We start from the raw sequence: 27,876 nt of genomic DNA, 5'->3' as shown, positions 1-27,876 counted from the left end.
TTACTTTCAGCTATCCCGTATGCCATTTCTCCTGTATATCCTTTTCTGCATCATGCTGAGAATTTGCCTGTATCTTAACTTCATTTGGCTTGCAGAGCTGCCAGACCTTGTTTCACAGTCTGCGTGCAGCAGTGCAGCCTGTGAGGTTGGGACGTGTATCACACAGAATAGCCAGGAGACCCAGCCAGGAAAACATCTTCCATGGATCAGGGCAATGCCTCTCCAGTTGTCTGTGTTTGTGGCACCATGTGATCTGTGCATTGCTGCGTCTGTGGTACAGACCTGAATGCAGCTGATCAGATATTACATCAGTCTTGGCAGCTTTCATATATGTACTCTCTCCCTTTGGCACGTTATTTTATTTGTATATTCCAGAGTCTGTTCTGTGGGATTGTTTCCATTCTCTCCAGCTTGACCGAGCCACAATTCATACTATGTTGTCTTTTTCATCTTTTCTTCCTTTGTGCTGAAACAGGGATTGCTCCATTAGGCATGCAAAAAACAAAACAAAGAAACCAACCAAACAATATGTTTGCAGCCAGTAAAAGGCTCAAGCAGCTTTTAAGAGGATGAAGACCGTAATACTTGTAACAAAGTTTCTGAAGATTAAAGGTTCAGTAGAATATGTTGCAGGCATTGAACTCGTACAATACACAGCTGATATGTATAGATTAAAGCTAATACATTGCTTACTTTTCATTTGTAAAATTAACAGCTCAAATTTTTGCTAGGAATGGCCCAATATTCTTGTTACTAACAATAACAAATATATGAATGCAACAAGACTTCATCACTTATATGCTTATAAAACAGGAGGGAAAAAGAAAAGGAATCTGTTGGCATTAACCAACTTTGCTACGCAAGCATTGCAAACTACAGGGTTGATTTACTTGTTACTTTGCAGTAGTGATGAAATAAACACTGCTGCTTACGTACCTTCGAAGTTCTCAGACAGATCATGTGCCAGCTCTTCCATGAACAGAAGTATAGAGAACTGAATCTGCCGGGCATCCTGATGTTAAGCAAATTGCTGATATTGTACTGAGGTTATTTTGGTCAAAACCACATGAGGAGGCAGCTGATGGGAATTCAGACGAGACTAATTGGGTAGATTAAGGAAAAAAAGAAAAGCTACAGTAAAACATCATCCCAAGTAATATCAAAGTAATGGAGAGAACCCCATACAGACAAGAGAGCTTGGCAGTCCTGGAAGACCTGCTGTTTTCCTGCTAGTATGTGTAGGCACAACTGCCATCCACGCTCTTTGGCTGTCGTACCCATGATTTTGGAAAGGATTGCACCTCCCTTGGTCAAATTAAAGCATTAGTTCTATATTGGTAATTATTCTCTTCTTCTCTCTTGTTGCCTTTTGTGAGGAAGGGACTTGGACTTAATGACAGTGAGACAACAAAGGCTTTTCTGTTACCTGCTGCAATGTGAGGGAACTATGGGATTGGTTGTGTAGTGACCTAGGAGGACAGGGCAAAGGGAAGAGAAATCCAGGGTGAAGCTCACAGGTTGTTCCACATTGTTGTGTCACCCTTCCTGACACTGCCACCACAGAGAATGTTATCCTCACCGTGGTCACGGTCATGCCCCTTCAGACAACCAGTCTGTAGGGATCAAGGAAAGCAGAGGGGTGGGAGATGCCTAGCATTAAGTCATGGGAGCTCACAGCCTCCAGTAAACAGCTCTGGAAGCTCATGGTTCTCCTGTTGTCACAGCCTGTGGCTGAGAGCATCCCTCAGACATTAGTAGCACAGTGAGGTGGAGTATGGCCCTGCTACTTTCTTCTCTTTCTCTCATGCCTTCCCAAAATCCTAAGCTAGCAGTTGCTCCCTGCTGCCAAGTTCCATTTATTCCACTGACCTGATGGAAATTAACTTTTGCCCTGTTCTCCTCGTGTGGGAGTTGAACTAATGGCAGGATTCAGAGACTTGTGAAAAGCACAGCCTTGGCACCTGCAACTTGTGTGTGCTGCAACAAGATTGTGAAAAGCACTGAAATTGAAGAGACTAGTTGCAAATTACACAGTCACTCTGATGAGTTTGTAGATGAAGGAGGGATAGCAGGGATTCCAATAGTTCAAACAACAAATATGTCTTTGCAGACAGTGCTGTTCCTTTCATCACAAAGTCAAGCAATGGAGGCAACCTGCTGTGGGATGCAAAAGCTCTATACAGGTAAGATATGAAGGAAATGCAGGAACACTACTTGTGTTTTGTGAAAATGTTAATTTCAGCATTTTGCTGAATGAAAAAAAAAACACAAAAAAACTTGTGTGCCACTTGCTCAGTCAGTATTTATGCCAAACAGTGCATTTCATGACGGGAGGAGAGCGGTACAGCTGCCTGCTTGACAGGCGAGAGGGAAATATTTTTAACAGCTATAAAAAAATATATTGTAAAGCATGTCATGTATAAACCAATGCTCCTGAGGGAGATTCTTATCAAAGCACTTAGTTGTAAACACATCAATCTTGAGTACAGTTGGAAGACCAAAATAACTTCTTTTTTTATTCATGAACTGTTGCCAATGTGTAGTACACATCACTCCATGCAAGGAAACAGAATTATTGCCCACTGAAATGCAAAGCTCCTCCTGTCACTGCTTCCAGAAACAGATCAGTAGCATCTCTGGGTACAAAACTGCTGAGCTTTCTAGCCACTCAGCACAAATTTGGGAGTCTGAGTCTTCAGAAGTTTCAGACTACTCAACAGCAATGACAGCATGAGAGTAGCAAGTAAGAAGTCTGTTTCCTCACAGGGAGTAGATCTGTATGTGCAGGCCTGAGTATGTGCAGAGCAGCAGAGCCTGAGACACACAGAGTGTGTTGGTCTGTTGGCTCAAACACGAGGCAGGTTACTCCAGCACACAACACAGCCAGGGACCCTAGGGAGATTCTGTCACAGTGTTTGTAGATGAAATGAATGCCATCCAGCCACTCCTGGAGGACTCTGCCCAGAGCCTAGGAGTGTGAAACAGATGTCTGCTTCTGGCATTTTTCCTGGACTTGAATGAGACTGTTTTCTATGCTGCTGCTCTAAAGGGTCATATTTTCTGATGGAATGTGTCCTAATACAAAGCAGTGGAGAGGCTAAATTTAAGGGGCTTTTTTTTTTTTTTTTTTTTGGGGGGGGGGGGGATGGACGGACGAAGAGCAGTATGTGAAGAAATACTTCCAACAAACAAATGTTTTCTTTTCCCACTTACTCTTCATATAGCACACCCCAGCTACTGATCATTAAAGCTGAGCAGTGGAAGATTTTTGCTGAAAGAAGCAGAACATCAGCATTCAGTAAGTTCTCAGTCTGAGGGAGCCCCATACAGGAGGAGCTGCGATCTTCAGCCAAGTAACAATGGTTTGTCCCTTCTGTTGTTTCTATCACCTAATTAATACAACATTCACATCATTTAAAGAAATACAACAGATCCAAAGTTATGGAATTATCCATCCTTCAGTAGCAGAAGTCAGACCTTTTCTTTGACACTGTGTAATAAATTCCCTTTATTGAAAAGATGCTCAACTACATACTATGAACAACCTAAGCATATACTGTTGATTCTCTGAAAAAGGAAGCAGTGCAAAGTGCACCCATAGGACTGCTGTGTGTAACATGGCTTGTGAGGCAAGTGGTAACATCCAATATGTTATTTACTACTATTATTACGTCCTGGTGAAGGCTAAGATGCTGATTAAGTAAAGTATAATTTACTAATTCCTCCTCTGTTTGATGTGTAGGTTAAAGCAATCTGTTTGTGACCTACTCATCTTTGTAAAAATCTTGATGTTTAAAGGAAAATCTGTCAAAGTCCAAAATAATCATGAGTATAAAGATTTTAACTGCTGCTTAGCTTGGTATACTTGTGAAACCCAATGTGCAAAAGCCACTTCCATAATGCAGTTTATAGATAGTAAGAAACCTGTTTAAAAACAAGTTCAACCAAATATTCTTTAAAAGTTCAGATAAAAACCCCACCAGTGCAATTATTAGCAAACAGAAAAAGCCAATTTACATTATAGCTTTATAGCTGCCAGCAAGCTAATTTTCTCCATACTACTTTAATTTATTTTGACGAAGTAATGGAACGCTTCTATAATGTAGTTTTATTTTGCTCATAGATGCATGTAACACTAGCAACATCACTCACATACAAAATTAATACAGCAGAATACCAATGGTTTCCTGATCAGGCAATTATGATCGAGCAGACAAACACTGATTTACCACTTCCAATAAGTGAGAGTTCTCCAAAGCAGCTGCTACACGTTCTTTATCAGCAAGCTGTTTATTAACTGTACAAAAAGAAATACCACAAGGAACTGGTCAAAATATTGGTATAAGAGGTCCTTTTAGAAGCACTTTACAGTGAGACTAATAGTCTCATTGTTGCTGTGGTACTGAGCTGCAGTAACTCCACAGATGCTAACTACACCACAAAGCTGTGGCCAAAAGTCAATGACAGTGCTGTAGCAGATCTGAAACCAGTAAGTTATTTATGATTCAGATGCAGGAAGCTGTGCACAAGTAACAGAACAGGAAATTTACCTCCAGCCCTCCCCCCTCTTTCTGTGCCTTCCAGGTAAATCAATGACGACTCGACAGCACAAGCCGTCCAAGGAAACATTTAAACTAAGACACTACACACTTTTAAGTTTTGTTATTACATATTCCCATTCTGTAACATCTCCTAGAAGGGGTTGGTTTGCATACAGATACTAAATAGCTGATCTGCAGGTGGAGGGATCTATCTTTTCTCTAATTTTTAGAGTAATAAAAGAAAACCACACAACAGAGCATTAAAACATTTACCTGCGTGTTCAGAGGCATGTGTTCCTGGTGTTATGTGAACGTCCATCTTAAAAAGCATGGAGAAAGAAAAAGGAGACAAGTCAACAAAACACTGGAAGCTCAAAGTATTTAATTAAGAAAAGAGCAAAACAAAGCAACAGTGAAAGACATTCCTGACACAGCCAGCTACTGTACCCAGAAGAATAAAACCCAGTCCAAAAGAACACTGCACTCCCACCTGAGTAAGCCTCCGACAGGCAGGGAGGTGAAGCACTGCTATCTCCTGTGCCCTCATGCCTTCACATCACAACCCCACTCACCTGTGATGCTATAGCACAGAACTGCAGCTCTGCACCAATCTGTTTGTTTAGTTTTTTCCTTGGCCTGGAGTGTTTCCCTCCTCCATAACATGGAACCTAAAGTTCTAGTGGCTTCATACTCTAATTTAGCTGTTTTCTGAACACCGTCTGTCTCTTCTGCTTTCCAGAGTGACTTTACCACTCACCTTAAACCTCTCGGGCAGTGATCTGATCAGTTTCACCTTTATGGACAGGCCGATGAGCGTTGCCATGCTGCAGTGCGGGATCGTGGGTGTAAACTCCACCACCACGGTGCTCTCAGCATCGTTCACCTGTTGGAAAACAAACAGGCGTGTGGCCGAAAAATAAGAATACAAAAACAATGTAATGAGCAAACAAGTTGGAAACAAATCAACAACAAAAAACAAGACAGTCTCACTTTAACTCGAACTTGCTCGACGACATTCAGCTCCTCCAGGGTCAGGGGATGCTCGGGGTCGTTAATGGAGCGGATGAGATGTGCCGCGTTAAGGAAAGCAGGATGGAGGCCGCCCTGCCCGCATCCCGCTCCCTCCCCATCCCCGTCCTGCCGGCAGGATATCAAAGATCTCCCGGTCGTCGATAGAGTCGGGCAGCTCATCGTCCTCCTCCCGCGCCGTCACGGGCCGCTCCCCCGAGCGGCGGTACACGAGCGGGTTGGCGTTCTCCAGCGGCGCAGCGCCCGGACCCACCATGTCTGCGCTGCAGGAGGAGCGGAAGGAGCCCGGACGAGATTCACCAACGCACCGGGCGGGCACGGCTTGTGCGAGAGTGCCCCTGTGTGGGGGAGCGATGGAACAGCACGAAACGGGGCTGAGGCCGGCGGGGAGAGGAGATGGGCGGGGGGTATGGGGGTGTGGGTGAGGGGGGGGTGCTGTGGGGCATCGAGGTGAGCTCCGTGCTGCGGGGGAGTTGAGTTGCGTGTTAAAAACGTTTTGCTAATACACCTGATACTGATTTTGTTCACTGAGAAGAGGGAGAAAAAGGATAAGGAGGTGATGGCCCAAGCTGCTGAGGTGAGCAGGGGCTGTTATGTGGGATAGCCCAGAGCTCATTTGAGCTGATAGGTCTCACTTCCTGCTTTGGTATTTTGAGGAGAAACTCGTTATGGTGAAAAAGCATCTAAAGAAGAACCAACTGACAAATCTGTGTTTCAAGACAGGGTGAGCTTGCAGGATGTATCACCCATTTGTGGTGGAGAAGATGGCTTTGCAGGCTTTACGTGTCTTCGTGCTGGAGCTTTAATATCTCATTTAATTTTAAATATGCGGAAGTGTTAAAAAACTACTTTGGAAGTTGGAGGCCAGTTCTTGCAGAAAAGCACACGTACCATGCCAATTGTGGTGCAGATATGCCAGCGTTCATCAAACCTTTGCAATAGCTAAGCTTTTTTCTTTCTTCCTTTCTTCCTAGTTATTTGTAATCTGCAACCATGCTTTTTGTTGTGTTCATTTCTTTACAGGAATTGTAAGTCAGTACTTCTGAAACTCTTTGAAATTTCACTGCTTTGTAGCACTGATATTATTCAAAATATGAAGTAGTAAATACTTCAGAGGGAATTGAGGTGTGCAGAGGATTGTAGAATTAAAAACAGATTAATGAGGATAAGACCTTTTATTGTTCACAGTTGATGCGAGGCCAAATCATCCATCATCAGGATCAGGTAATGATTAGGTGTGTTACACTAAGGGACTGTATTTGTATTCCATCTCAGTAACAGCTCTGAAAGTGCTAATGCGGTGCATTTTCAGAAGGGGATTTAGCTGTACTCCCTACTACACAGTCAGCAGAGACCTTTGTACCAGTGTCTTCCGCATAGAGAACAGAAAATAACCTGGAATCCAACCTGGGAGAAAAATGTCTCCTCAAACCCAGATTTCTTTGCTTTATATCTTGTTTTGTGGTATAACATTCATCATTTATGGAACAGAAGGTGAGATGCAAAGTCTTTTGATTTGGATTTTTGATTATTATTTCTTTAACTGCCAATGGGGAAACAAACTGCACTAATAAATTACAGGGTAGTAGTTTTCAAAGGCAGTACTTCTCCTGTATTTGTATTAGCAATCTGCAAAAGGATCCTAAGAAGCTCAGCACAAAAGTGACTTTTTTTTTTAAATGAAACCATTTTGAGATGCTTTTATGAAAATGATAAAAGGGCTTGTTGTTTATTGAAAGGATATTGTTTTTTTTGAATGGTGAATTTAAAAAATGTTGATGGTTTTGCCAGTTATTGTTTGTTCTGAAACAGCTTCTAAGATTTGTGATTTTGCACAGTGTGTAAACTGTGTCATACCGAGATCCAGCTGTCATAAACAGAGCCAGCTATGGAAGTTTTGGGTGGGGGGAGTGTCATTGCACATAAGTAAAATGAAAACAAAATTGAACAAGCTGAAATCTTCAAAATTAGTTGTTCCCTAAAAAAAGCCTCAGTGAAAAATCTCTCTGATGGTTATGAAAATGCAAATTAATTCTTCTGGCTTATGTGCAACTTAGGACAGAAGGCTGCTGAACCAGAAGTGACTATTGCACATGGACGGCTCAGAGGAAAACAAGTGAATGTGAAAGGAACAGACAGACTTGTAAACGTTTTCCTTGGGATTCCTTTTGCAAAAGCACCTGTTGGATCTTTGAGGTTTTCCCCACCTGAACCACCTGAACCCTGGAATGATGTGAAAGATGCAACTTCTTACCCACCGCTGTGAGAGCTGTTCATTTAACTTGTGTTTATTGTACTTGCTCATGTTTGTCAGTACTGTAATATTTGTTAGTGTTCAGAGGTAGGATTTTTAGTAATGTGCTTGCATTGACTGGTAGTGGGGTATTTAATAAGAACTGTGGGATTAGGAAACGTAAGGATTCCTGTAAGTAACAGACAGTTCAAGTGCCAAGTGGAAATTCAGTCTGATAAAAGAAATGTCTTTTGTCTATCCTTGGTACATAGTTGATATTTCAGTTTTATTACTAATAACTACAGATTCTTTCTTTCTCTTGTGAAGATGTCCTCAAGATCTGGCCATGTTGAAAAAAGCTGAAAAAAATTTTAAAGAAAAGCACATTCAATTCAGAACTTCTGAAGACTGCTTGTATCTAAATGTTTATAGCCCTGCAGACAACAAGAAGAAATTACCTGTATGTAAACCCACTGTGAAACCTTGTGTTCTACAAGGTCTGTATCTAATCATGACTCCTAAGCCCCTTAATTGCTTTTGAAAATGTTGTCCTGCATAAGCAAGACAAATTTTATGCAAAATTCATAGTCCACCAACATGAAATTAAGCTCCCATGGACTTTCAGTGGTTTGAAGTTAATAATTCTCTGTTGTCTTCTGTTTTCAAATGAAACCTGCCAACCAATGTGTAATGTATGTCTTACCCTTTTTTTTTTTCCCTCAAAGGTAATGGTGTGGATCCATGGAGGCAATTTTGTATTTGGCGGTGCTTCTAGATATGATGGTTCAGCACTGTCAGCCTATGAGAATGTTGTGGTAGTAATAATTCAGTACAGACTTGGACTCCTTGGATTTTTCAAGTAAGGTGACCCATTTCACTTTTTATTAGATACCTTCTATCTTGCTTAAAGCATAAGTGGTTTCGTTTTCTAAATCAGCTGAATTACTACACAAGTTTCCCACTGGCACGGTGATTCAAATGTGTGTAGTTGTCTGACATTAAGATATGAGAACACTAAGAATCTGGTCCTTAAATTCTGTTTGTATTGCCATTTCATTATAGCCTAATATCAAGTCATAGTTGAGCTTATTTGAGTGTCTGTAGGGTGTTCCTTCTTGCCATTTCCTTCATCCAGTGATGTGTAAAGCAAAAATTCATATCCTGAAATGCGAGGAATGTATGAGTGAACAACCATGGATCTTAGATGTGGCTTAGATGTGTGAAGGTCTTTTGATTGTAGGCTGTGCAGATCTTTCCTTGGCCAAACTGCACAAACTATAAATTGGTAGGATTAATTTTGTTCCGGTATAAGAAGTATTACTCTTCCTGAGATGTTCCGTTATACCGCTTTTCTTGCAGTACTGGTGATGAACATGCTCGTGGGAACTGGGCATTTTTGGATCAAGTAGAAGCTCTGCGCTGGATCCAGGAAAATATTGAACACTTTGGTGGGGATCCAGGATCAGTCACACTCTTTGGTGTATCTGCGGGATCTTGCAGTATTTTTGCACATGTAAGCATGCAATAGATACACTAAAATGTCTTTTAAAATGTTCAGGGGTATTTCCCCACTGAATGCAGCAGTCGAATAAATTGTTATGGAGTAAGGGCCGTGATGTAGAATAAATGCTTTCTGTTCCTCCCTATCTCGCAGGTTTTATCTACTTTGTCAAAGGGTCTCTTTCATAGAGCAATATTAGAGAGTGGAGTTCTACTTCCCTCTAATAGAGATTTACTTCTTTCAGCAGATCTTAAGGTAGGATCATTTTTTCATTTTAAAGCTTCTACAATGAAAAGTATTTCTAATATCTGATTATTTGGTTAAAAGAAGAGGAAAATCTGATTGCATATTATGCATACAAGTTGATTAGGGTTATTTTCAAGGCATATGTATAGATAAGTAGATTAGCACTAAGTAAGATTTTAATTCAAATAGTGTTATATATTTTCACTCTTGCCATGCTCATTTGATGTTGGAAATAGGTTATGCAGTTGTGAGATTATGATGTTTGCATTTTTTTGTTTTAAGTATTTTCAATTACACATGCCTAGCTGGGTGTATGTCCAATTTCACGCATGCTGTCACTTACATAATAATGGTTGAATGTGTTATGGAAAGATTAACAGGAATCCCGAATAAGCAGTTTTTATTCAGCTATGGTATTTTGTGGAGAGGCTTAATTTGAAGTAAAAGCAAACAAAACAGAACAAACAAAACGCCTTGAAGTGAAAGTATCTTTCTGTTTCTCTTCCTGAAGCCGTAGGCAGTAACAATTTGAAACTCACAAGCTGATTCTCCAAATTTCCTTGTCTTACTTGATTTTCGTTACAATTTCATATTATCTCTATGGCATGATTTGTTGTATAATGGTGAAAAGAAATACAGCACAAAAGTGCAAAAGAATTGTCTTAATGATCTGACTGTAGAATCTCTAGTAAAATAAAGTACTTGAAGATGTAAATTCCTTAAAGACTAACTCATAGCTAACAGTTCTTGTCTTCATTAACAATTTTCAGAAAATTGCCAAGATATTTAAGTGTGGGAGTAGCAGTTCACTCTCACTAGTAAACTGCTTGAGGAAGCAGGAAGCAATGGATATAGTCTTTAACAGTACGGTGAGTGAAACTTTACTTAGTAACGGCACACTTGCAAAACTTCAGATCAGCTTCTGACCAGAGTTAATGATTGACCTGTTCCAAAGTTAATTACTCTGAATTTTTGTCAAAGTGCACCCAAATATTCAAATTATCTCACAGACATTTTCTTTAGTTAAGACTGTTTTTAGTGAAGTGTCACAGCAACTGTAAAACAGAAATATATCTGAATGTCAGGTGCAAACAGTACAGGATCAGGAAACCATTAAATTATATCTTGATATACCCCAACTGGGCTGGCATTTCTTACTGTTGTGGAAAACTCTAATTGTGTGGTACAGTGGCCATAGGTACCCAGATTTCCTAAAGCCCTTTTTTGCACCTGGAACACTAAATGTGGATGTTTTATTATGTTATTTGAAGGAAAAGGTGAAAATATTATTAACAAGTAATTTGATGTTTTTTCTACTCCCTCAGGAAATCCCATTTCTACCCTTAGTTTTGGATGGAGTATTTCTTCATAAGTTACCTGAAGATATTTTGGCTGGAAAAGAATTTAACACCGTCCCGGTTATGATAGGAGTCACCAATAATGAATTTGGCTGGAATATTAGATCTGTAATTTAACATTTGTTTTTTGGTTTTTTTGGAATGTTGGTATTAAATAATGCAGGTGATTCTGAGAAGAGTAGGTGAGGTCTTTGCTTGTAGGACGCTTATTACGTATGCACTGTTGAGAATATATACAAAGCAAATTTTGCTTTCATTGTGATTTGGTAGAGACTCAGAAGCAGTTGGTCACAAATCAGTAAGACAGGCTCCATCCTGCATGCTGAACTGTCAGAATTAAGTTTAATGCCTTATCCAGGCAGAGAAAGTGAAAAATAATGATGCAGTCATAAGCTTATTACTCTGCAAGATAAAATTCTATGGGTAACCTCAAGAGAACAGTTGCTATATAGCACAGCAAAATATAGGGGGTGTCTTTCTTATCCTCTTTATTTTATAAGTATTCATGTTTAGCTTTCTAATACAAAGCATTTGTTCTGAATTTATGTAGTACTCATGAGTCTCTGGGAGAGGGGCTGCCAGTGATCCAAACAGGATCTCTCCTACCTGAGGGAAAATAAGCCTTTGAGACACAACAAGCTCGTTGCTTAAATTTTGCCCAAATGCTCCCTAGTCTTAGAAATCTCTGAACTGTGTTGACTGTGTTGACTTAAGGATAAAGCACATAGAATGGCTGATATAGTAACATTCATAAATGAAACGTATGCTGCAGTAAATACAAGCTCTCGAAGACAGTTGCTACATTATCCTACATTTTTGCGTATGATATGATGCTTCAGAAATAAATACAATTAGTAATAAAGCAGAATGTAGTTGTTAAAATATGAAAGCTATGCAGAAGTTAAATGGCTCTAGCAACATTTATTTTTTTTCTGTGCAGACATCAACAATCCCAGCTTTGAGGGATGTGGGTGATAAAAAATCAATCACTTCAGCTTTAGAGTTTCTACTACCAATGATGGTAAGAATTGTTGTACTAATCTAATTTAACAAGTAAAACCTCTTTTTGGTGCATATACTAGATTTGTGTTCTCTAATTTTTGCTTGCATCAAGTGTTGCTAAGGCTCAAGGTACCGTTACAATTTGGGGAGAATCCCAGCAAAGCAAAGCTAGGAGGACTACAGTGTACAGAGCTAATCAGAAATAGGGCTGAGTCAGGCCTGGATTCTGGGAAGTACCTTTTTCCTTCAAGAAATCTGAACCATCATTTTTGTATTACGTATTTGTAGGATTACTGTAATGGTGCCCTTACAGTATTTGATATCCAGTTTCGTGGCGATTGATTTCAAGGTGGGGTTTTTCAGTAAATGAAATACAGCTTTTAAAGTAGCTTCTGAAAATATTTTGGGCTCTTTGTTTTGAAATGTATCTCTTAAACAGTAAATTGTAACACTAGCAACAAAAGCTGTGTTTAGAGATCCTGATGGTCTTGCCCTGTAGTCTAATAGTCTGCACATCTTTCAAAAACTCAGACTTGTTATTCCTGTCTCTTTTCTCCTAAAGAAAACAGATGCCAGACATTGTCAAAATGGGTGAAATTCCAAACTTTTGGAAATTACTTGATTCCTACCAAGTTTTAGGTCATATAACTCTGTTGTAAATTTTGTATGGGACATGCTGTGTTGTTTCATTTTGCTTTTCACAAAAAACATCAATGAATTTTGTTTGCCATCATGCTTTTCCATCAGTATGGGTGCAATCCTTTTCTACCTTTGTGGAATATCTGAAGTTTACAACATGGCCTTTTTAGCTGCTAATTGAAAGTGACATTTTTTCCATGTTTCCCCCTCCCCACACTCCCATTTTTATTTATTTATTTATTTATTTATTTATTTATTTGGTTTAGAATTTACCAGCAGAATTGTTGCCTGCAATAATGGATGAATATCTGGGAAACACAGATGATCCTGCTGAACTACGGGACCGATTTCTGGAATTGCTGGGGGACGTCCTTATTGTCATACCATCTATTAAAACACTGAGTTATTACCGGGGTGAGCTAGTGAACACTCTCTTTAATACAGTCTCAGAACAAGACATTCAGACTTTTTACTGGTGTACAGGACTACATCAAGCAAATGATGTCTTTACTTTTGTACTTGTATTTTGCACTTGGGCTCATAGTTACAGTACACTGAGATAAGAAAAGGATAACACAAGTGTTTGCTATGTGAAGTATACAAGCTTAGAAACTGAAGGAACCTGGACTTTCCCCATAAGCCCACTGCTGCTTGGGAATTCAGCAGCTCTGCAGTCTGGAAACTTAATGACACCTAAGTGTAGGCAAGGCACACTAAAATATGCAGAACTGGGAAATATCTCGGTTTTGTTTTCTATCAGTATTCCCAAGGTGAATTTTTCATCATCTTAATACTATGCATTCTTCATTTTTAATTAAAGATACAAATATGCATTTGGGAGTAGTGTTGCATTCAGAAATGTGCCCAGTTTCCTGTAAAGCATTGTATATTTAAGGTAATACTTATATACTTCTCCTACAACTCTCTAAATGTAACATCTTCTAGAGTCTGGAGCTCCTACCTACTTCTTTGAGTATCAGCATCGTCCCACTTCATACAAGGATTCTAAACCAGAGTATGTGAAAGCCGATCATGGAGATGAAGTTGGCTTTGTCTTTGGTGGACCTTATCTAGCCGGTGACATAGGCCTACGGGGTAAGATATTAAACATCAGGATTCATTTATAAATTTCTCTCTCACTACTGGCATTATTCAGTATTGCTATGTCCATTTAAATCCAGTTATGGTGCACATGATAGCAGTGAGATGAAAATATCTCTCTCTCTCTTGTTTGAATTTGTTTAGTATTACTGTATTCTCCATTCTAGATCAAAGACAACATGCTGTTTTTGAAGCACAGGAAGTGATATATGCTACAAACAATGTAGCAAATGCTGATGTTTTGTAGCAAGTTATCTGTCCCTTTACTGACACTGTCCATGAATTTGCCTCAAGAGGTTTGATTGAGAAATAAATTGAGGGAAAGATTGATTAAATCTCTAGTGGGAGATAAGTGGGGTGCTCAGAAAACAGGAAATTTTCCCTCTCTCCTTTGCTTGAAGTATTTCAAGTAACGTGTCCCCCTTTCTGGGAAATCTCAACTAGCTTTCAGTCCTTAGAGAATGGATTACAGTCTGTTTTCCGGAATGTTCCAGCTTGTGTTCATTAGAGCAAGGATGGAACTCTCTTGATTTAATTTTGGAATGATGGTCTAAGAATTAGGCTAAAGTGTTTCATCCCATGACTCAGTTAATAAGTCATCTTTTTTTAAAAATGGAGGAATGTCCATTGAGGAAGAATTAAGAGCATGCTTGCCAAGTTGCCTTTGCCATAACAGCTGGGGCATTCTTGAAGGATTTTTGGAAGCATGGGCTCCAGTTCTTTCAGGCAGAATCCTTTGTTGCCAGAACAGAAATGAATGTGCCAATCACTGAATGGTTCAGTGAAGGGTGCTCACCTCCTCAGAAATATTCTGAATCCAGCACTTGCCACTATTTGCTTATGCCTAAAACAACAATACTCCAAAAGAAGTCTTTTCTTTCTCATTAAACAGAGTGGGTACAGCTCTCATTTTGAAAGAAAAACATGAGAATTAGAATATATAAAGTTGAACTTTTTCCCCATTTATTTTTTTGATTTTCACAGTAGTTCATGTGTCAAAGTCCATGCAAACTGAAGTATTCCCTTTTACTCCAGTGAACTTTAGAGCAATCCAGCTGTGTTGTAAAAAGCATGAATTAATCTGTTACTAGAATCTTTTGATTTAGCTTATATTTTGTATCTAGGTTTTACTTATAGTATCCTTCTCTTAGAGAATAACTAGAGAATGCTGCATGGTTCTGACTACACAACTTTATAATGAAAGTATTCTCATACAAATTTCCTTTTTTTGTGTGTGTGCAATATGCTGAGATGCAATTATGTGTGGTCATACGCGTAACTACATCTAAGGGAATATTCTTTAAATGCTAAAAGATGGAATTCCATCCTCTTGTATCAGAATGAAGAAAGCTTTACCTCATCACACCCAGAAAAGAGAATTTCAGTCCCACAAAGCTGGGATGAGATCTATGGAACTAAACCATGTGGCCAGTTTCTTCAGTTGTAGTGGGACTCAGGAGATGTTGGTTTGTTTATTTATTTATTGGTTGTGCTTCTGGTTTCCTGTAAGGACACAGGCAAATCCTTTCACTGCCTCGCACCTCAGTTCCACTGCCTGTAGAATAACTATGCTGATCTCATCCGTGAAGTCTCTTGATGATTTCTGAAGTCTTGAAATTTATTGCAGTGATTACTGGATTGCTGACATGTCAGGTGTTGTGTTTTTGTTGTAGCCAGGAAGTTGTATCAAGACTAAAATGTTTATAGACAAAAAATGCTGTTTTTTGTATTTCAGATGAAGTTACAGATGAAGAAAAGAACCTCAGCAGAACTCTAATGAAGTACTGGGCTAACTTTGCTCGAAACGGGTGAGAATTATATTGAGATAAGTTACTATAAAAATATTGTCTCTGCTTTCCAGTGATTCCCTACTGTGTCGGTAGTAATGTTAATTCATTCCTAATTGCAGTGATTGTATTCCCCAGAGGGCTGGAGATTGTATTCACACTTCTTTTCTTATTGTTTATAGGAATCCTAATGGGGAAGGTCTGCCTGAATGGCCATCCTACAATCTAAATGAAGAATACTTGGAGATAAACCTAAAACAAAGAAAAGCCAGAAAGTTGAAGGAAAAGAAGGTAGACTTCTGGGAAAAGGTGTTGTTTGAAAAGCCAACTAGGAAAAGAATGGAAAACAAGAAAGTTAATCAAGAGCTATGATTTACCATCCAAATGTACATCATAGGCATAGTATTTTGGATAGCAAAAGGAATTCTTGGAAATATTTTTGGAGGGTAAAATAATGTGTCCCTTCCTTTCACCTTTTCTTTGCAGTTCTCATATTTACACTTATTTGCTGTAATTATTGCAGTGGAAAGATTTTCACTTGGTGCTTTTTCCTCGGTCCTTGTCCTCAGCAGAATCCTATCCTTTGCAATACAGTTAACAGATCTGTCTGCTCCTCAGGTTTTTCTGTAGATTTGCCATTGCTGAAGAAGAATGTGGCAGTATTGTTGTGTTAATAAAGCTAAATCAATAAAGACCTGATTTGCAAGTAAAACTGTCTTTCTCATGTCAAAGCTAGCAGTGGTGTTCCAGAGGTTTTGGTGTGATTCACACACAGAAATGTCCTCTGAGATTTTTAAAGAAAGTTGTGTTCTGTGAGTGAGTTTTACAGCTGAGATAGCTGTACATTTCTGACTGTTTGGTACCTCGTCTGGAACAGTAGTGCAGTGCTGGAATTCACATTGCTTGTAGATAACAGGAAAGGAGAGAAGCATTATCTACTAAGCTCAGCTACTTTCTTTTTAAATTAGCTGTATCTGCCTTAGAAGGATCAGCTGTGGTAGTGTTAGCTTTGTGCTTTCTGTATTTTCCATGGTGCTTTATTTACACGGCACTCTAGGCTGCGCTTTGTGCAACTGTCAGTTCCAGGGTGTCTCTTCACACTGGGTCACAGGCAGAATAAGGAAGCCAGAATTACTCAAGCTCCCATTTCAGCTTAGACTGCCAAGAAGAAGTCTGGATCGCATCATTTCAGCATTGCAAAGAACTTCTCTTCTATGTTGTACTTGCTTCCCATGTGTTATTCTGAGTCTGCTCCAGCCATGCTCCCTGTGCATTAGTAGGAGAGTTTTCTTGGTTTGTTCTCTGTGTAGTTAAAGCAAATCCTGACTGAAATGCTGACAAGGGTAATGATAATGGTATTGCAGCAGGAAGAATCTCCTGCTTTCAGTGTATTTTTTAGCAAATCCCTGCTGCCTGAAGTTCAGTGAAGAGGAGTAATAAGGAGCACTAGGCAGCCAGTATGAGATTTATGGGGCCATTGTGTACAGCCCAAGGTTCCCAAATTCCCATACTCAGATAAGCTGCATTATACTCCCCTTGGAGAAGTGCCATTCCATCGTGACAGTTGCTGAGGGCTGGTCCTGCCCGATTTGGTTCACAGCTTGAGCACTGCTTTTCCTAATCAGTGTTTGTCTTGCGCAACAGCTGCACTTACAGAGTACTAAAGGCAGTGCACAGAGTAGGTAAGTGTGTGAGTCGGCTGCAGAATGGCAACTGAAAAGAACACGCTGCTGTCCTTGATTCTCACCGCCGGGCTCACGGCACTCGCAGCTACTGGTAAGCTTCCAAAGGGTTTTTCACTGTTGCCTGCTGTGAGGAGTCAGAGCGCATGTGCTGCTCACATACCCATGGGAATGCCAGCCTTACGAAGGTCCTGGGCTCCCAACCCTGCTGCACAGAACTGAGGCCTGACCAGCAAAGAGCTCCTTGTTTCTCCTTGTTTCTTTCTCTGGTCTGCTTCCAGGCATTTGTCTCATTATTTTTTTCACATGCACTAAATTCCTATTGCGAAACTGTGTCTTTTGTGCACTCACAGATCCTTTTCTAAAACAGGAAATGCCTTTTCCTTGTCAGGGCAGTCCGATGGACTTTTAAGTATCAGCAGCGATCTACAACCAGTTACTGATGTGTGTGGAGAGTGAGCAGGTTATATACTGCATGCATGGCATTGCTGCGGGAGATCATACCTGGGAACACTAACAGAATGAGGGTGAATTAATGTCAGCTCTATGTCTATGAACTGTGTCAGCTCTAGCAATGAGTGTTTGTTGAAGGCTTGTGTGTGAAAACGAGTTGTGGAAACAAACAGTGGGTGCTTATTCAGGCACCAGAGCTCTCAGAAAGCCGTCAGTTGCTCTTTAGTAGACCAGTCCATGATGTGATGTTGTGCACGCAACCCCCAGGGCAAAAAGCTGAGCAACCAGAAGTGGTGACCAAATACGGGACTGCACGAGGATACCAAGTGAAAGTAGATGCAGCTGAGAGGAGTGTCAGTGTCTTTCTGGGACTTCCTTTTGCTAAGCCTCCTGTTGGACCACTGAGGTTTTCTGAGCCCCAGCCACCTGAGCCATGGAAAGGTGTCAGAGATGCCACTTCCTACCCACCAATGTAAGTAAAAAATTACTAAAGGACAGTTTTCCCTGTGTATCACATGACTGATTGGTCATGTATGAAACACACATCTGTTCTGGCTTTTATTTTAAGTATTTGTGTATATCTACTTGTACTACTGCTTTTTTAAGTGCCTCAAGCCTAATGCCCATAATTGCAGTATAAAAAGCTAATGAAGTTATATGGTAATTAATTTGCATTTTAATTGAAGGGATTTGTAGCTGTATCCATCTGCAAGTATTCTGCAATGTTCTGACATCCCTAATATTACAGGTGTTTTCAAATTATACTGCTGTAGACCATGGGCCATTTTTAAAGGTCTCATGCCAACTCAACTGGTATAAATTTAAAAAAACAATCTCCATTTCCAATGGCAGCGGTATAGGAATGTACTAAAGATTGAGGTTTTTTTGCTAGGAATACAAAACATTTCCACTTCTAGGTGTGAGATGTTTTTAATTCTGTTGATTTTTATTTCTCTTATTATTTCAGGTGCCTTCAGGACAAAGTAACAGGACAGTTTTTTTCAGATGTTATTACCAATAGAAAAGAAAAAGTTCTTCTGCAGATGTCTGAAGATTGCTTATACCTGAACATATACACACCTGTGTCTACAGAAAAACAGGAGAAGCTGCCAGTAAGGAAAATCATTACAAAATCTCTAGCAAGCCTGATGGCTTCTGTGATTTGATGTGATAGATTAAGCCTGTCCTTGAATCTTAGAACAGCTTCCTGAGGATTATAATACATGTACAGCAAACTTATATCCTATTGAGTCTATGAACTTACTGGCACAGTTTTTTAACCATTTACAGATAAAATCATACTGATTCCTTACATAGGTAGTGTTTGAATTCCTGTAAATAATCTGAGAATAGCCATGGTGCATTCATAAAATTCAAGCATTTGATGAAATCAGTACGTGTTGTGAGGCTGCCAGCCTCCAGTTTGAAAGACTTTGGTTGTTTGTGAAATGTAATCTGAAGGACTCATGAGCACATGCTGGGATATTTACTCTGCATCACAGGGAGCTCTTCCTTGTGCTGAATCATTTCTGTTTTTAACCCTTCCAGGTCTTTGTGTGGATCCATGGAGGTGGGTTAGTTTTTGGAGCAGCTTCATCTTATGATGGTTCAGCATTAGCGGCTTTTGAGAACGTGGTAGTTGTGGCAATTCAGTACAGACTGGGTATTGTTGGATACTTTAGGTAAGATGTGCTGTCTCTGGTTTTGATAACTGCATTCAAACACTGTGCATGTAAATCCTTTGTGCAAAGACCAGTAGGATACATGTTTTTGCAAATAATCTCTCTGTTTCTTAATTACACGTGCAACAGTTGGCAGCAACTTACAAGTCCCAGGTCTGCTCCAGAGACTGTTCTGGTTTGATTGCTGCTCTGATCTCAACCCTTTTCAAGCCAATTCTTTATTAAATATAGAGATGCTCTTAAACAGCTGTTTCCTTATCCTGCACATTGTCTTCATCTCTGCGTTGTTTTCTTTCATATCAAGCACTTAAAGAAATCTGTTATTTCTTCCCAGCACTGGTGATAAGCATGCTCGTGGTAACTGGGGGTATTTGGACCAAGTGGCAGCTCTTCAGTGGATTCAGGAAAATATCATACACTTTGGAGGAGACCCGGGATCCGTCACCATCTTTGGAGAATCTGCAGGGGGAATCAGTGTATCTGCTCTGGTGAGTTCATCACAAGCATGAATGTTAATCATTTGAGAAAAAAAAACACTGTCCATGGTCATTCTTAGTACATAAATGAAAAATCAGTGAGAAAAAGTGTGTGGCTTTATGATAACCACACATCACCTTGGTTTAATATACAATGTGATAACAGTGCAGCTCCTGACTGTTGAAATGTTCTTTTTTTACCCAAAATATGAAGTTTAGACCCAGAAACTTATTGTGTTCTTCAAATTTGAATTCTTGCGTTTTGGCACTTGCAAAATTTATCATTTTTTTGGAAAGACTGACTTAGACAGTTATACCTTATGCATATCTGGAATGTGGTGTAGTTCCATGGAGCCTAAATAGGAAGAGGCTAAGGGAGGAGGGGGATGATCTTAACCCTGATAGTGCTGCCAAAGCCTTTGAGTGGCTGAACTGTGATCAGAGGCTACAGAGTAAAACTCTGATTACCTTTTTTCAAAAAGGGCAGTTTCTGTTACTGAAATTCTCTGTCAGTGATCAGAATGCATTTCCAGTAATGCTTGTTCTTGTTTCTGCTTGGTGTTGATTTTTTCCAGATCTTATCTCCGCTGGCAAGGGGCTTGTTCCATAGGGCCATTTCAGAGAGTGGAACAGTAATGAGGACTTTATTCACTGAAAAGCCTGAGGAGGAAGCACAAGTGGGTATTTTGTGGCATATTTTATTTTTTGATAATTTTGCACAATTTAAACTATATTCTTCCAAAAAGTGGAATTAGATATCTTTCTTGTGGTATTGCAACCACAGTATATTGGTTAATTAGTAAATGAGGATGTGACTTGTTTTTATTGATTGCAGAGAATTGCTGCTGCATCTGGTTGTGAAAAGTCCAATTCCGCTGCTCTGGTTGAGTGCTTAAGAGAAAAAACAGAGGAAGAGATGGAACAGATCACTCTAAAAATGGTAGGTGAAATTATACCTTGTATATGAAGGACATTTCAAATTTGATCATAACAGAGCATGCTATAAACGTCTTGTAACATTAAGACAACTTAAAGTCCATCTAACATCTGTCTAAAATATGTCCCTTCTTTATGTTTTCAGGATATGACAACACTGCAACTATGCCATACCTCACCTGAGAATTGTGAACAGGTTCCTTCCCTTTAATTCTGTATGGGCATTGAGATGCACATGTTTCACTGTCAGGCTGTGCCAAGGGAAGAGACAAAAGTATGAGATGTCACAGTTTCTCCTGAAGAAGATGAACATTACTTAACATCATAATTATGTCCTCTAAATTTGTTATCACAGTGCCGGCTTTCATGTTATTTGCACGTCTGGTGTAGAACTTAGATTGTCTCTAACCTCTCCACACATTCATATTAGGACATTTCTAACTGAGAGGAGATGTAAATTAACAGTAGCCTACATTTCATTAATATTTAAAATGCAATGTTCATGTTCTGAAATCCTCTCTGGTTCAAAACATCTATTGAGGGAAATTAAGAAAGCTTGACTACTACTATTTCTTATATTTTCCCTTGAGATGTTCATTTGGTGAAGTTTTTACTTTGTTTCTTTGTTTATGTTTCTCCAGCATCCCATGTTCATCAGTTCAACTGTGGATGGTGTATTTTTTCCAAAGAGTCCCAGGCAACTACTGTCTGAAAAAACAATTAATGCTGTCCCATATATAATAGGAGTGAATAACTATGAATTTGGATGGGTAATTCCTAAAGTAAGAATCTTATAATGGCTTTATTTAGATGTTAGTTTGTGGATATAAGGATTTGTCATAAACTTCTATCCTCACTGTCATGCAGATGATGAAATTTCCTGATTTTACACATGGTCTGGACAAGGAAGTTGCACGTCAAGTATTGCAGAGCTCGTTTGTATTATCATTTAAGGTAAGAGACCATTTCCAGAACAACCAAGTGCTATTTCTACACTGGGATAATTTCATATCTGCGTTTCGTATTGCTAACAGTGGTTGATCAACACAGAAGAAACTCTAAATCTCTATCCTAACTGACTCATCTTTTTAAAAAAAAGTTCACTGGAAATCCAGGAGCAATGCAGATAACAAAACTTAGATTCCATGACATTCAAGATACCCTAGGTTATCCAAGATATCTGTTCTACTGGCAGGTGTCTCTCTCCAATTTATAGGAGGGAGGCAAGGTTCTTTTGATATATTATACCCAGCATGAGATTAAGAAACATCGGTTCAAATTGTTGGTCCAACCAGTTTATTACAAATAATAATCAACCGAGAAGATGGGGAAGGGAGAGCGTTGACTACTGAGATGGGTGATGGGGAGGGGAGAGTGGGTGATAGGAAAGGTAGGAAGAAAGCAAGAACTGTGTTAAGCGGGGATAGTCATCACCTGGATGCAGCAGCGTCCCCACACATGGCCTGCTGCTGGTCCAAGGTGAAAGCGCAGGGGAGAGCAGCAGCAGAGTGGCTGGCCACAAGCTGCAAGCCAGTCAGCGTAGAGCAGGTGGTGGAGGAAGCAGCAGGGTCTCACAGAGCAGGCCCAGGAGAGCCCATTGGCAGCAGTAGAGCAGCAGCAAAGGGATCTGAAGCCGGATACCTGTCTTGTTCTTCAGCATGCAGGCATCTTCTTTGGCATGCAGGTGTCAGATCGTGAGGAATCAGATGTCAGAAAACCTCCTTGTTCACGTTGTGAGGAATCTCATGTCAAAAAACATAACTTCATAGTTGCCGATCTCTCTTTTATCCTCCTTTTTCCTGCCTACGTGACATTCCTGGGTGGTGGGTTAGGGTCATGTGCAGCACCCCTTGAGATGGCCATCTTCCTCAAGGTAATCCCACACAAAAGCACACATCACAGGCATTCATCTGCAGCTTATCTCTCTGGTTGCCCCCGGCCTTGTCCATGTGTGTCCCTCAGTCAAAGGATTTCTCAACCCTTTACCAGAACTCGCCTGGACTTGTCCATCTTCAGCAAACTTTGAGGCTATAGTGCAAAAGCACGGCCTCTTACAGCAGTTATGACACAACGCCTATAGAACACACAAGACCGTGAAGCATCATGTCATGCCTTTCTTTTTTGTTTCAGGATATTCCTTCTGACATTGTTGATCTTGTATTCAATGAATACATGGGGAAAGCACAGAGCCGTGCTCAGGTGCGAGATGGCCTTCTTGATGCTTTAGGAGATCACGTGTTTGTTTTCCCAGCCATTGAAGTGGCCAGATACCACAGAGGTGAGTCTCCAATTCTCTTCAAACAAGTCTCTCAAACAAGCGTTGTCTTCCATCCTTGAGCATGTCTGTGGTCTTTATGTATGTATCACACTTTGTTATCAAAAGAACTGATAGTGTTTTCGTTTTATCAAAACAGCGTGCAGTGAAAGTTTATCATCACTGTTGGCTGGCATTTGAAACATTAGCACTTGTTTTTCATTTTATTTTCTGTTAGATGCTGGCCACCCAGTCTACTTCTATGAATTTCAGCATCGACCAAGCTCAACCACAGCACCCGAGTTTGTAAAAGCAGATCACGGAGATGAGATTGCCTTTGTCTTTGGAAAGCCGTTCTTAGCTGGTGATGTATCTGTGCTTGCTAAACCATTCTTTCTGAAACAACATTGTTATTATTTATGCTTACCTCAGAATTTTCAGAACAGAAGTTTGTTTAGAAACAATAGAATCTACATCCTCATTGCTGTAGTATTGGTTACAGTGTATTGGAATTGATTGGACTGCTGTTTTTTGATTACTGATCTTTGAATATTGTCATTTCTTCTCTCACTTTGCAGGGAATGCTACAGAAGAAGAAAATAAACTTAGCAGAACTGTTATGAAATACTGGAGTAACTTTGCTAGAAACGGGTGAGATTCGTAGCGCTAACTGCAGCTCAAGTTTTGTCTGTGCAGCCTGAAGCATAGCAGCAGCATGGTAGTTCTTGTAAACATGGCAGAATGTAAGATCAGTACTGAAACAGATAGTATCTCTTCTTAATGAGTGCAAGAAAAACTCTGGAAAGCACATGCAATCCACAACAAAATCCTAGAGCTATTTGTATCTGCAATGGAGGATTAGATCCCAGTGCAATGGCAAACGTTATTAACGGTTTGCCATTCCAGTGATGAGCATTTTGATATAAGCATCCATCTGTTCCGGTTCCAGAATCATGTAACCTGAGTTCCTGTTAGTCTTCTGAAGCAATCTCAGGTTGAGAAGTCAGAGCACTAATTTCCATTTGTAGGTAACTTTCCATTTTTTGTTTCCAGAAACCCCAATGGGGAAGGCTTAGTACACTGGCCTTGGTATGATCTGGATGAAAGATACCTGGAAATAGACCTCATACAAAAGGCATCAAAGAAGCTGAAAGAAGACAAAATGGAGTTTTGGGTACAGCTGACAGAACAAATGAGGAGTGAAATAAGGAGAGAACACACAGAATTGTGAGAGCTGCAGTGGACACATTTTCCTTTTACAACATGAAGTAAGATCAAAATTAATTTGTCGGAATGCAGATTTTAGTCTTGACTTTCTTCTACCTCACTAATGTGTAGTTTGTTGTCACAATCACAGGAAAACATCCCTTGATTCTTTCCTTTTTTGAAAAGGGAGAGTAGAGGGAAGTGCAAAATACTTATGGAAATAAAAATCAATAATGAAACATGGAAGAAAAAAATCAGTCTTTCAGGTTCAAACAGGCCACAGAGGGTGGTGATACACAGACACTCGTTGACCAAGGAGTTTGTGGATGCCCCATCCCTGAAGGTATTCCCAGCCAGGCAGAATGTCGCTCTGAGCAGCCTGGTCTGGTGGTTGGCTACCCTGAACATAGCAGGGGAGTGGAATCAAGATGATCATTGTGGTCAATTTCAACCCAGGCCATTTTGTGATTCTATGGTATCCAAAGGAATCATACAATCATAGAATGATAGAATTACTCAAGTTGGAAAAGAACTTAAAGATCATTGTGTCCAGCCACAACCTAACCTTACTACCCTAACTCTAACTCTTAACAACCTTTCACTAAATCACGTCCCTGAGGACAACATCCAAACAGTTTTTAAACACATCCAGGGATGGTGACTCCACCACCTCCCTCGGGAGTCTATTCCAGTGCTTAACAACCCTTTCTGTAAAGAAGTTTTTCTTGATATCCAACCTAAATTTACCCTGATACAAGTTCAGGCCATTTCTCACTGTTCTTTCACCTGTCACCGGCAAGAAGAGCCCAACTCCACTCTTGCTGTAAGCACCTTTCAGATACTGGAAGAGCAGTAAGGTCTTCCCTCAGCCTTTTTTTCCCCAGAATAAACAGTTCCGGTTCCTCAGTTGCTCCTCATAGGGCATATTCTCCAAGACCTTCACAAGACCTGCTTGAGCACCTCAATGTCCTTTCTGTACTGGGGTGTCCAAAACAGAACACAGTACTCGAGGTGAGGCCTCACAAGTGCTGAGTATGGGGGCAGGATGACTTCCCTAGTCCTTCTCACCACAACATTCCTGATACAAGCCAGGATGCCATTGGCCTTCTTGGCCACCTGCGCAAACTGCTGGCTCATATTCAGCCATGTGTCTATCAGTACACCAAGGTCCCTTTCCATCAGGCAGCATTCCAGCTGCTCCTCCCCAATCCTGTAGGGTTGCCTGTGGTTGTTGTGACCAAAACACAGGACCCGACCCTTGGCCCTATTGAAACTCATACAGTTAACCTTGGCCTATTGATCCAGTCTATCCAGGTCCCTCTCTGATGCCTTTCTCCCCTCTCGCAGATCAACACTCCCTGCCAACTTGGTGTTGTCTGTAAACTTACTGAGGGTGCACTCAATCCCCGCATCAGGATCATTAATGAAGACGTTAAATAGAAGCAGCCTCAGTACTGAGCCCTGGGGGACACAGCTCATGACTGGCCACAAATTGGATTTAACTCCATTGACAACAAATCTTTGGGCCCAGCCATCCAGCCAGTGTTTCGCCCAGCTGAGTAATACTGGTTATATCTTGGAATTTATTGGGAAATATATTGGAATTTATAAGAAAATATATTTACAGAATATGTCATAGGCATCACAGTATGTTGTATGTTTCTCCTGCTCTTCCTTATTGAGAGCATCCCTGGATCTCATTCTTACAGCCTCCATGTGAGCAGAAGTGCATCTGTCAAAAAACAGCCATGGGATCACAAATGTTTTCCTGTTCTGTAAACTGTTACAAACACAGGAGCTACAGGCAGGATGTTCATCTGCAGGCTGGAAAAGTGGCTGCTTCTTAATTTAACGTGATTGGCTTTTCTTTTAAGTGTATGTACTATTATAGGCCTATAGGGTAAGAAATTAAACATCAGGATTTGTATATAAGATTCTCTCACACTGCTGGCATTATTCATTATTACTACTTCAATTTTCACCAGACTATAGTACATACATTAGCAGTCAGATGAAAATACAACCCTTTCTCTTGTTTGAATTGGTTCAATATTTCTTAACTATGTTCTACATTCTAGATAGAGTATAGCATGCAGATTCTGAAGCAGAGGAAGTTGTATATGCTGCAAAAAATTTAGCAAATGCTAATGTATTACAGCAAGCTTTTTGTCATTACATAGAAAGCAGTCCTTTCTTCCTCATGAAACATATTAGGTACAGCTCTCATTTTGAAAGAAAACTGTGAGAATGAGAATATATGGAGTTTTTTCACCACTTTTACTTCTTTAATTACTGTCACTTTCACAGTAGTTCATGGTCTGTGTCAAAGTCCATGCAAACTGAAGTATTCCCTTTTACTCCAGTGAACTTTAGAGCAATCCAGCTGTGTTGTAAAAAGCATGAATTAATCTGTTACTAGAATCTTTTGATTTAGCTTATATTTTGTATCTAGTTTTTACTTATAATGACCTGCTCTTAGAGAACAACTAGAGAACACTGCACGGTTCTTTTACTATTTTCTCAGATGTATAAGGAAAGCATTCTAACAGCAGATGGTCTTTGTGATATGCTGAGGTGCATTTACGCGTGGTCATACGTGTAACTACATCTAAGGGAATATTCTTGAAATGCTAAAAGATGGAATTCCATCCTCTTGTATCAGAATGAAGAAAGCTTTACCTCATCACACCCAGAATTGAGAATTTCAGTCCCACAAAGCTGGGATGAGATCTATGGAACTAAACCATGTGGCCAGTTTCTTCAGTTGTAGTGGGACTCGGGAGACGTTGGTTTGTTTATTTATTTATTGGTTGTGCTTCTGGTTTCCTGGAAGGACAGAGGCAAATCCTCTCACTGCCTCGCACCTCAGTTCCACTGCCTGTAGAATAACTATGCTGATCTTGTTCAACTGCCCTGAAATCTTCTTGTGATGATTTCTGGATTGCTAACAACTGTCAGGGTTTTACTCTTTCTTTCTTTCTTATTGTTTACAGGAATCCCAATGGGGAAGGTCTGGCTGAACAGCCATCCTACAGACTAAATGAAAAAAGCTTGGAGATAAATCTAAAACGAAGGAAAGACAGAAAGTTGAAGGAAAAGAAGGTAGACTTCTGGGAAAAGGTGTTGTTTGAAAAGCCAACTAGGAAAAGAATGGAAAACAAGAGAGTTACTATAGAGCTATAACTTACCGTCTAAACATGCATAATAGGCATAGTATTTAGGATAGCAAAAGGAATTCTTGGAAATATTTTTGGAGGGTAAAATAATGTGTCCCTTCCTTTCACCATTTCTTTGCAGTTCTCATATTTACGCTTATTTGCTGTAATTATTGCAGTGGAACGATTTTCGCTTGGTGCTTTTTCCTCAGTCCTTGTCCTCAGCAGAATCCTTTCCTTTGCAATACAGTTAACAGATCTGTCTGCTACTCAGGTTTTTCTGTAGATTTGCCATTGCTGAAAAATGTGGCAGCATTGTTGTATTAATAAAGCTAAATCAATAAAGACTTGATTTGCAAGTAAAACTGTCTTTCTCATGTCAAAGCTAGCAGTGGTGTTCCAGAGGTTTTGGTGTGATTCATAAACAGAAATGTCCTCTGAGATTTTTAAAGAAAGTTTTGATCTGTGAGTGAATTTTACAGCTGAGGTAGCTGTACATTTCTGACTGTTTGGTACCTCGTCTGGAACAGGAGTGCAGTGCTGGAATTCACATTGCTTGTAGATAATAGGAAAGGGGACAAACATTCTCTACTAA

General features: G+C 40.0%; 3 protein-coding genes and 2 long non-coding RNA genes across 10 annotated transcripts in view; 3 read left to right on the top strand and 2 right to left on the bottom strand.

Annotated features, from left to right (window-relative positions):
* The window catches only part of LOC107319332 (uncharacterized), a 55,171-nt gene extending 51,810 nt beyond the window's left edge, over window positions 1-3,361 (top strand). For all 3 annotated transcript variants that reach the window (XR_014947551.1, XR_004308667.2, XR_014947552.1), the window contains exons 2-3: window positions 2,111-2,183; window positions 3,225-3,361. This is a non-coding gene — a long non-coding RNA (uncharacterized LOC107319332). The remainder of the gene's footprint in view (window positions 1-2,110; window positions 2,184-3,224) is intronic.
* LOC146760567 (uncharacterized) lies at window positions 332-1,099 on the bottom strand. Its single transcript, XR_014947553.1, has 2 exons — window positions 937-1,099; window positions 332-466 (listed from the first exon to the last, which is right to left on the bottom strand). It is a non-coding gene; the product is annotated as an uncharacterized LOC146760567 (long non-coding RNA).
* A 724-nt stretch (window positions 3,362-4,085) lies between the features above and the next one.
* Window positions 4,086-5,857, bottom strand: CIAO2B (cytosolic iron-sulfur assembly component 2B). The gene is made up of 5 exons (XM_015874064.3): window positions 5,694-5,857; window positions 5,532-5,611; window positions 5,299-5,424; window positions 4,815-4,860; window positions 4,086-4,297 (listed from the first exon to the last, which is right to left on the bottom strand). Exons 1-5 carry the CDS (start codon window positions 5,824-5,826, stop codon window positions 4,200-4,202), a joined length of 483 nt encoding a protein of 160 aa, XP_015729550.1. The 5' UTR covers window positions 5,827-5,857; the 3' UTR covers window positions 4,086-4,199.
* Window positions 5,858-5,904: 47 nt separating this feature from the next.
* On the top strand, window positions 5,905-16,149 carry LOC107319329 (liver carboxylesterase-like). Of its 4 annotated transcripts, none has more exons than XM_015874062.3 (13): window positions 5,905-6,147; window positions 7,628-7,832; window positions 8,131-8,263; window positions 8,529-8,662; window positions 9,163-9,316; window positions 9,458-9,559; window positions 10,321-10,419; window positions 10,876-11,016; window positions 11,849-11,929; window positions 12,816-12,963; window positions 13,495-13,644; window positions 15,386-15,458; window positions 15,620-16,149. In XM_015874062.3, the coding sequence occupies exons 3-13, from the start codon at window positions 8,150-8,152 to the stop codon at window positions 15,807-15,809; spliced, it is 1,386 nt and encodes a 461-aa protein (XP_015729548.2). In that variant the 5' UTR covers window positions 5,905-6,147; window positions 7,628-7,832; window positions 8,131-8,149; the 3' UTR covers window positions 15,810-16,149. The 4 variants fall into 4 exon arrangements, with proteins under 4 accessions (XP_015729548.2, XP_085407264.1, XP_015729547.2 ...); XM_015874061.3 differs by lacking the exon at window positions 5,905-6,147 and adding an exon at window positions 6,935-7,064; XM_085551138.1 differs by lacking the exon at window positions 8,131-8,263 and having other exon boundaries at window positions 5,973-6,147.
* Window positions 16,150-17,125: 976 nt separating this feature from the next.
* Window positions 17,126-27,646, top strand: LOC107319232 (fatty acyl-CoA hydrolase precursor, medium chain). Its single transcript, XM_085551132.1, has 15 exons — window positions 17,126-17,213; window positions 17,840-18,044; window positions 18,540-18,684; window positions 19,121-19,254; window positions 19,589-19,742; window positions 20,306-20,407; window positions 20,566-20,670; window positions 20,812-20,862; window positions 21,308-21,448; window positions 21,534-21,620; window positions 22,797-22,944; window positions 23,159-23,284; window positions 23,499-23,571; window positions 23,974-24,188; window positions 27,120-27,646. Exons 1-14 carry the CDS (start codon window positions 17,144-17,146, stop codon window positions 24,149-24,151), a joined length of 1,719 nt encoding a protein of 572 aa, XP_085407258.1. The 5' UTR covers window positions 17,126-17,143; the 3' UTR covers window positions 24,152-24,188; window positions 27,120-27,646.
* The last annotated feature ends 230 nt before the right edge of the window (window positions 27,647-27,876 follow it).

This window comes from Coturnix japonica, chromosome 6 (genome assembly GCF_054131305.1).
Source record: "Coturnix japonica strain WE chromosome 6, WE-NBRP24, whole genome shotgun sequence".
Lineage (NCBI taxonomy): Eukaryota > Metazoa > Chordata > Aves > Galliformes > Phasianidae > Coturnix > Coturnix japonica.
The sequence above is the reverse complement of the archived record's forward strand: the minus strand, read 5'-3'. Positions and strand labels throughout refer to the sequence as shown.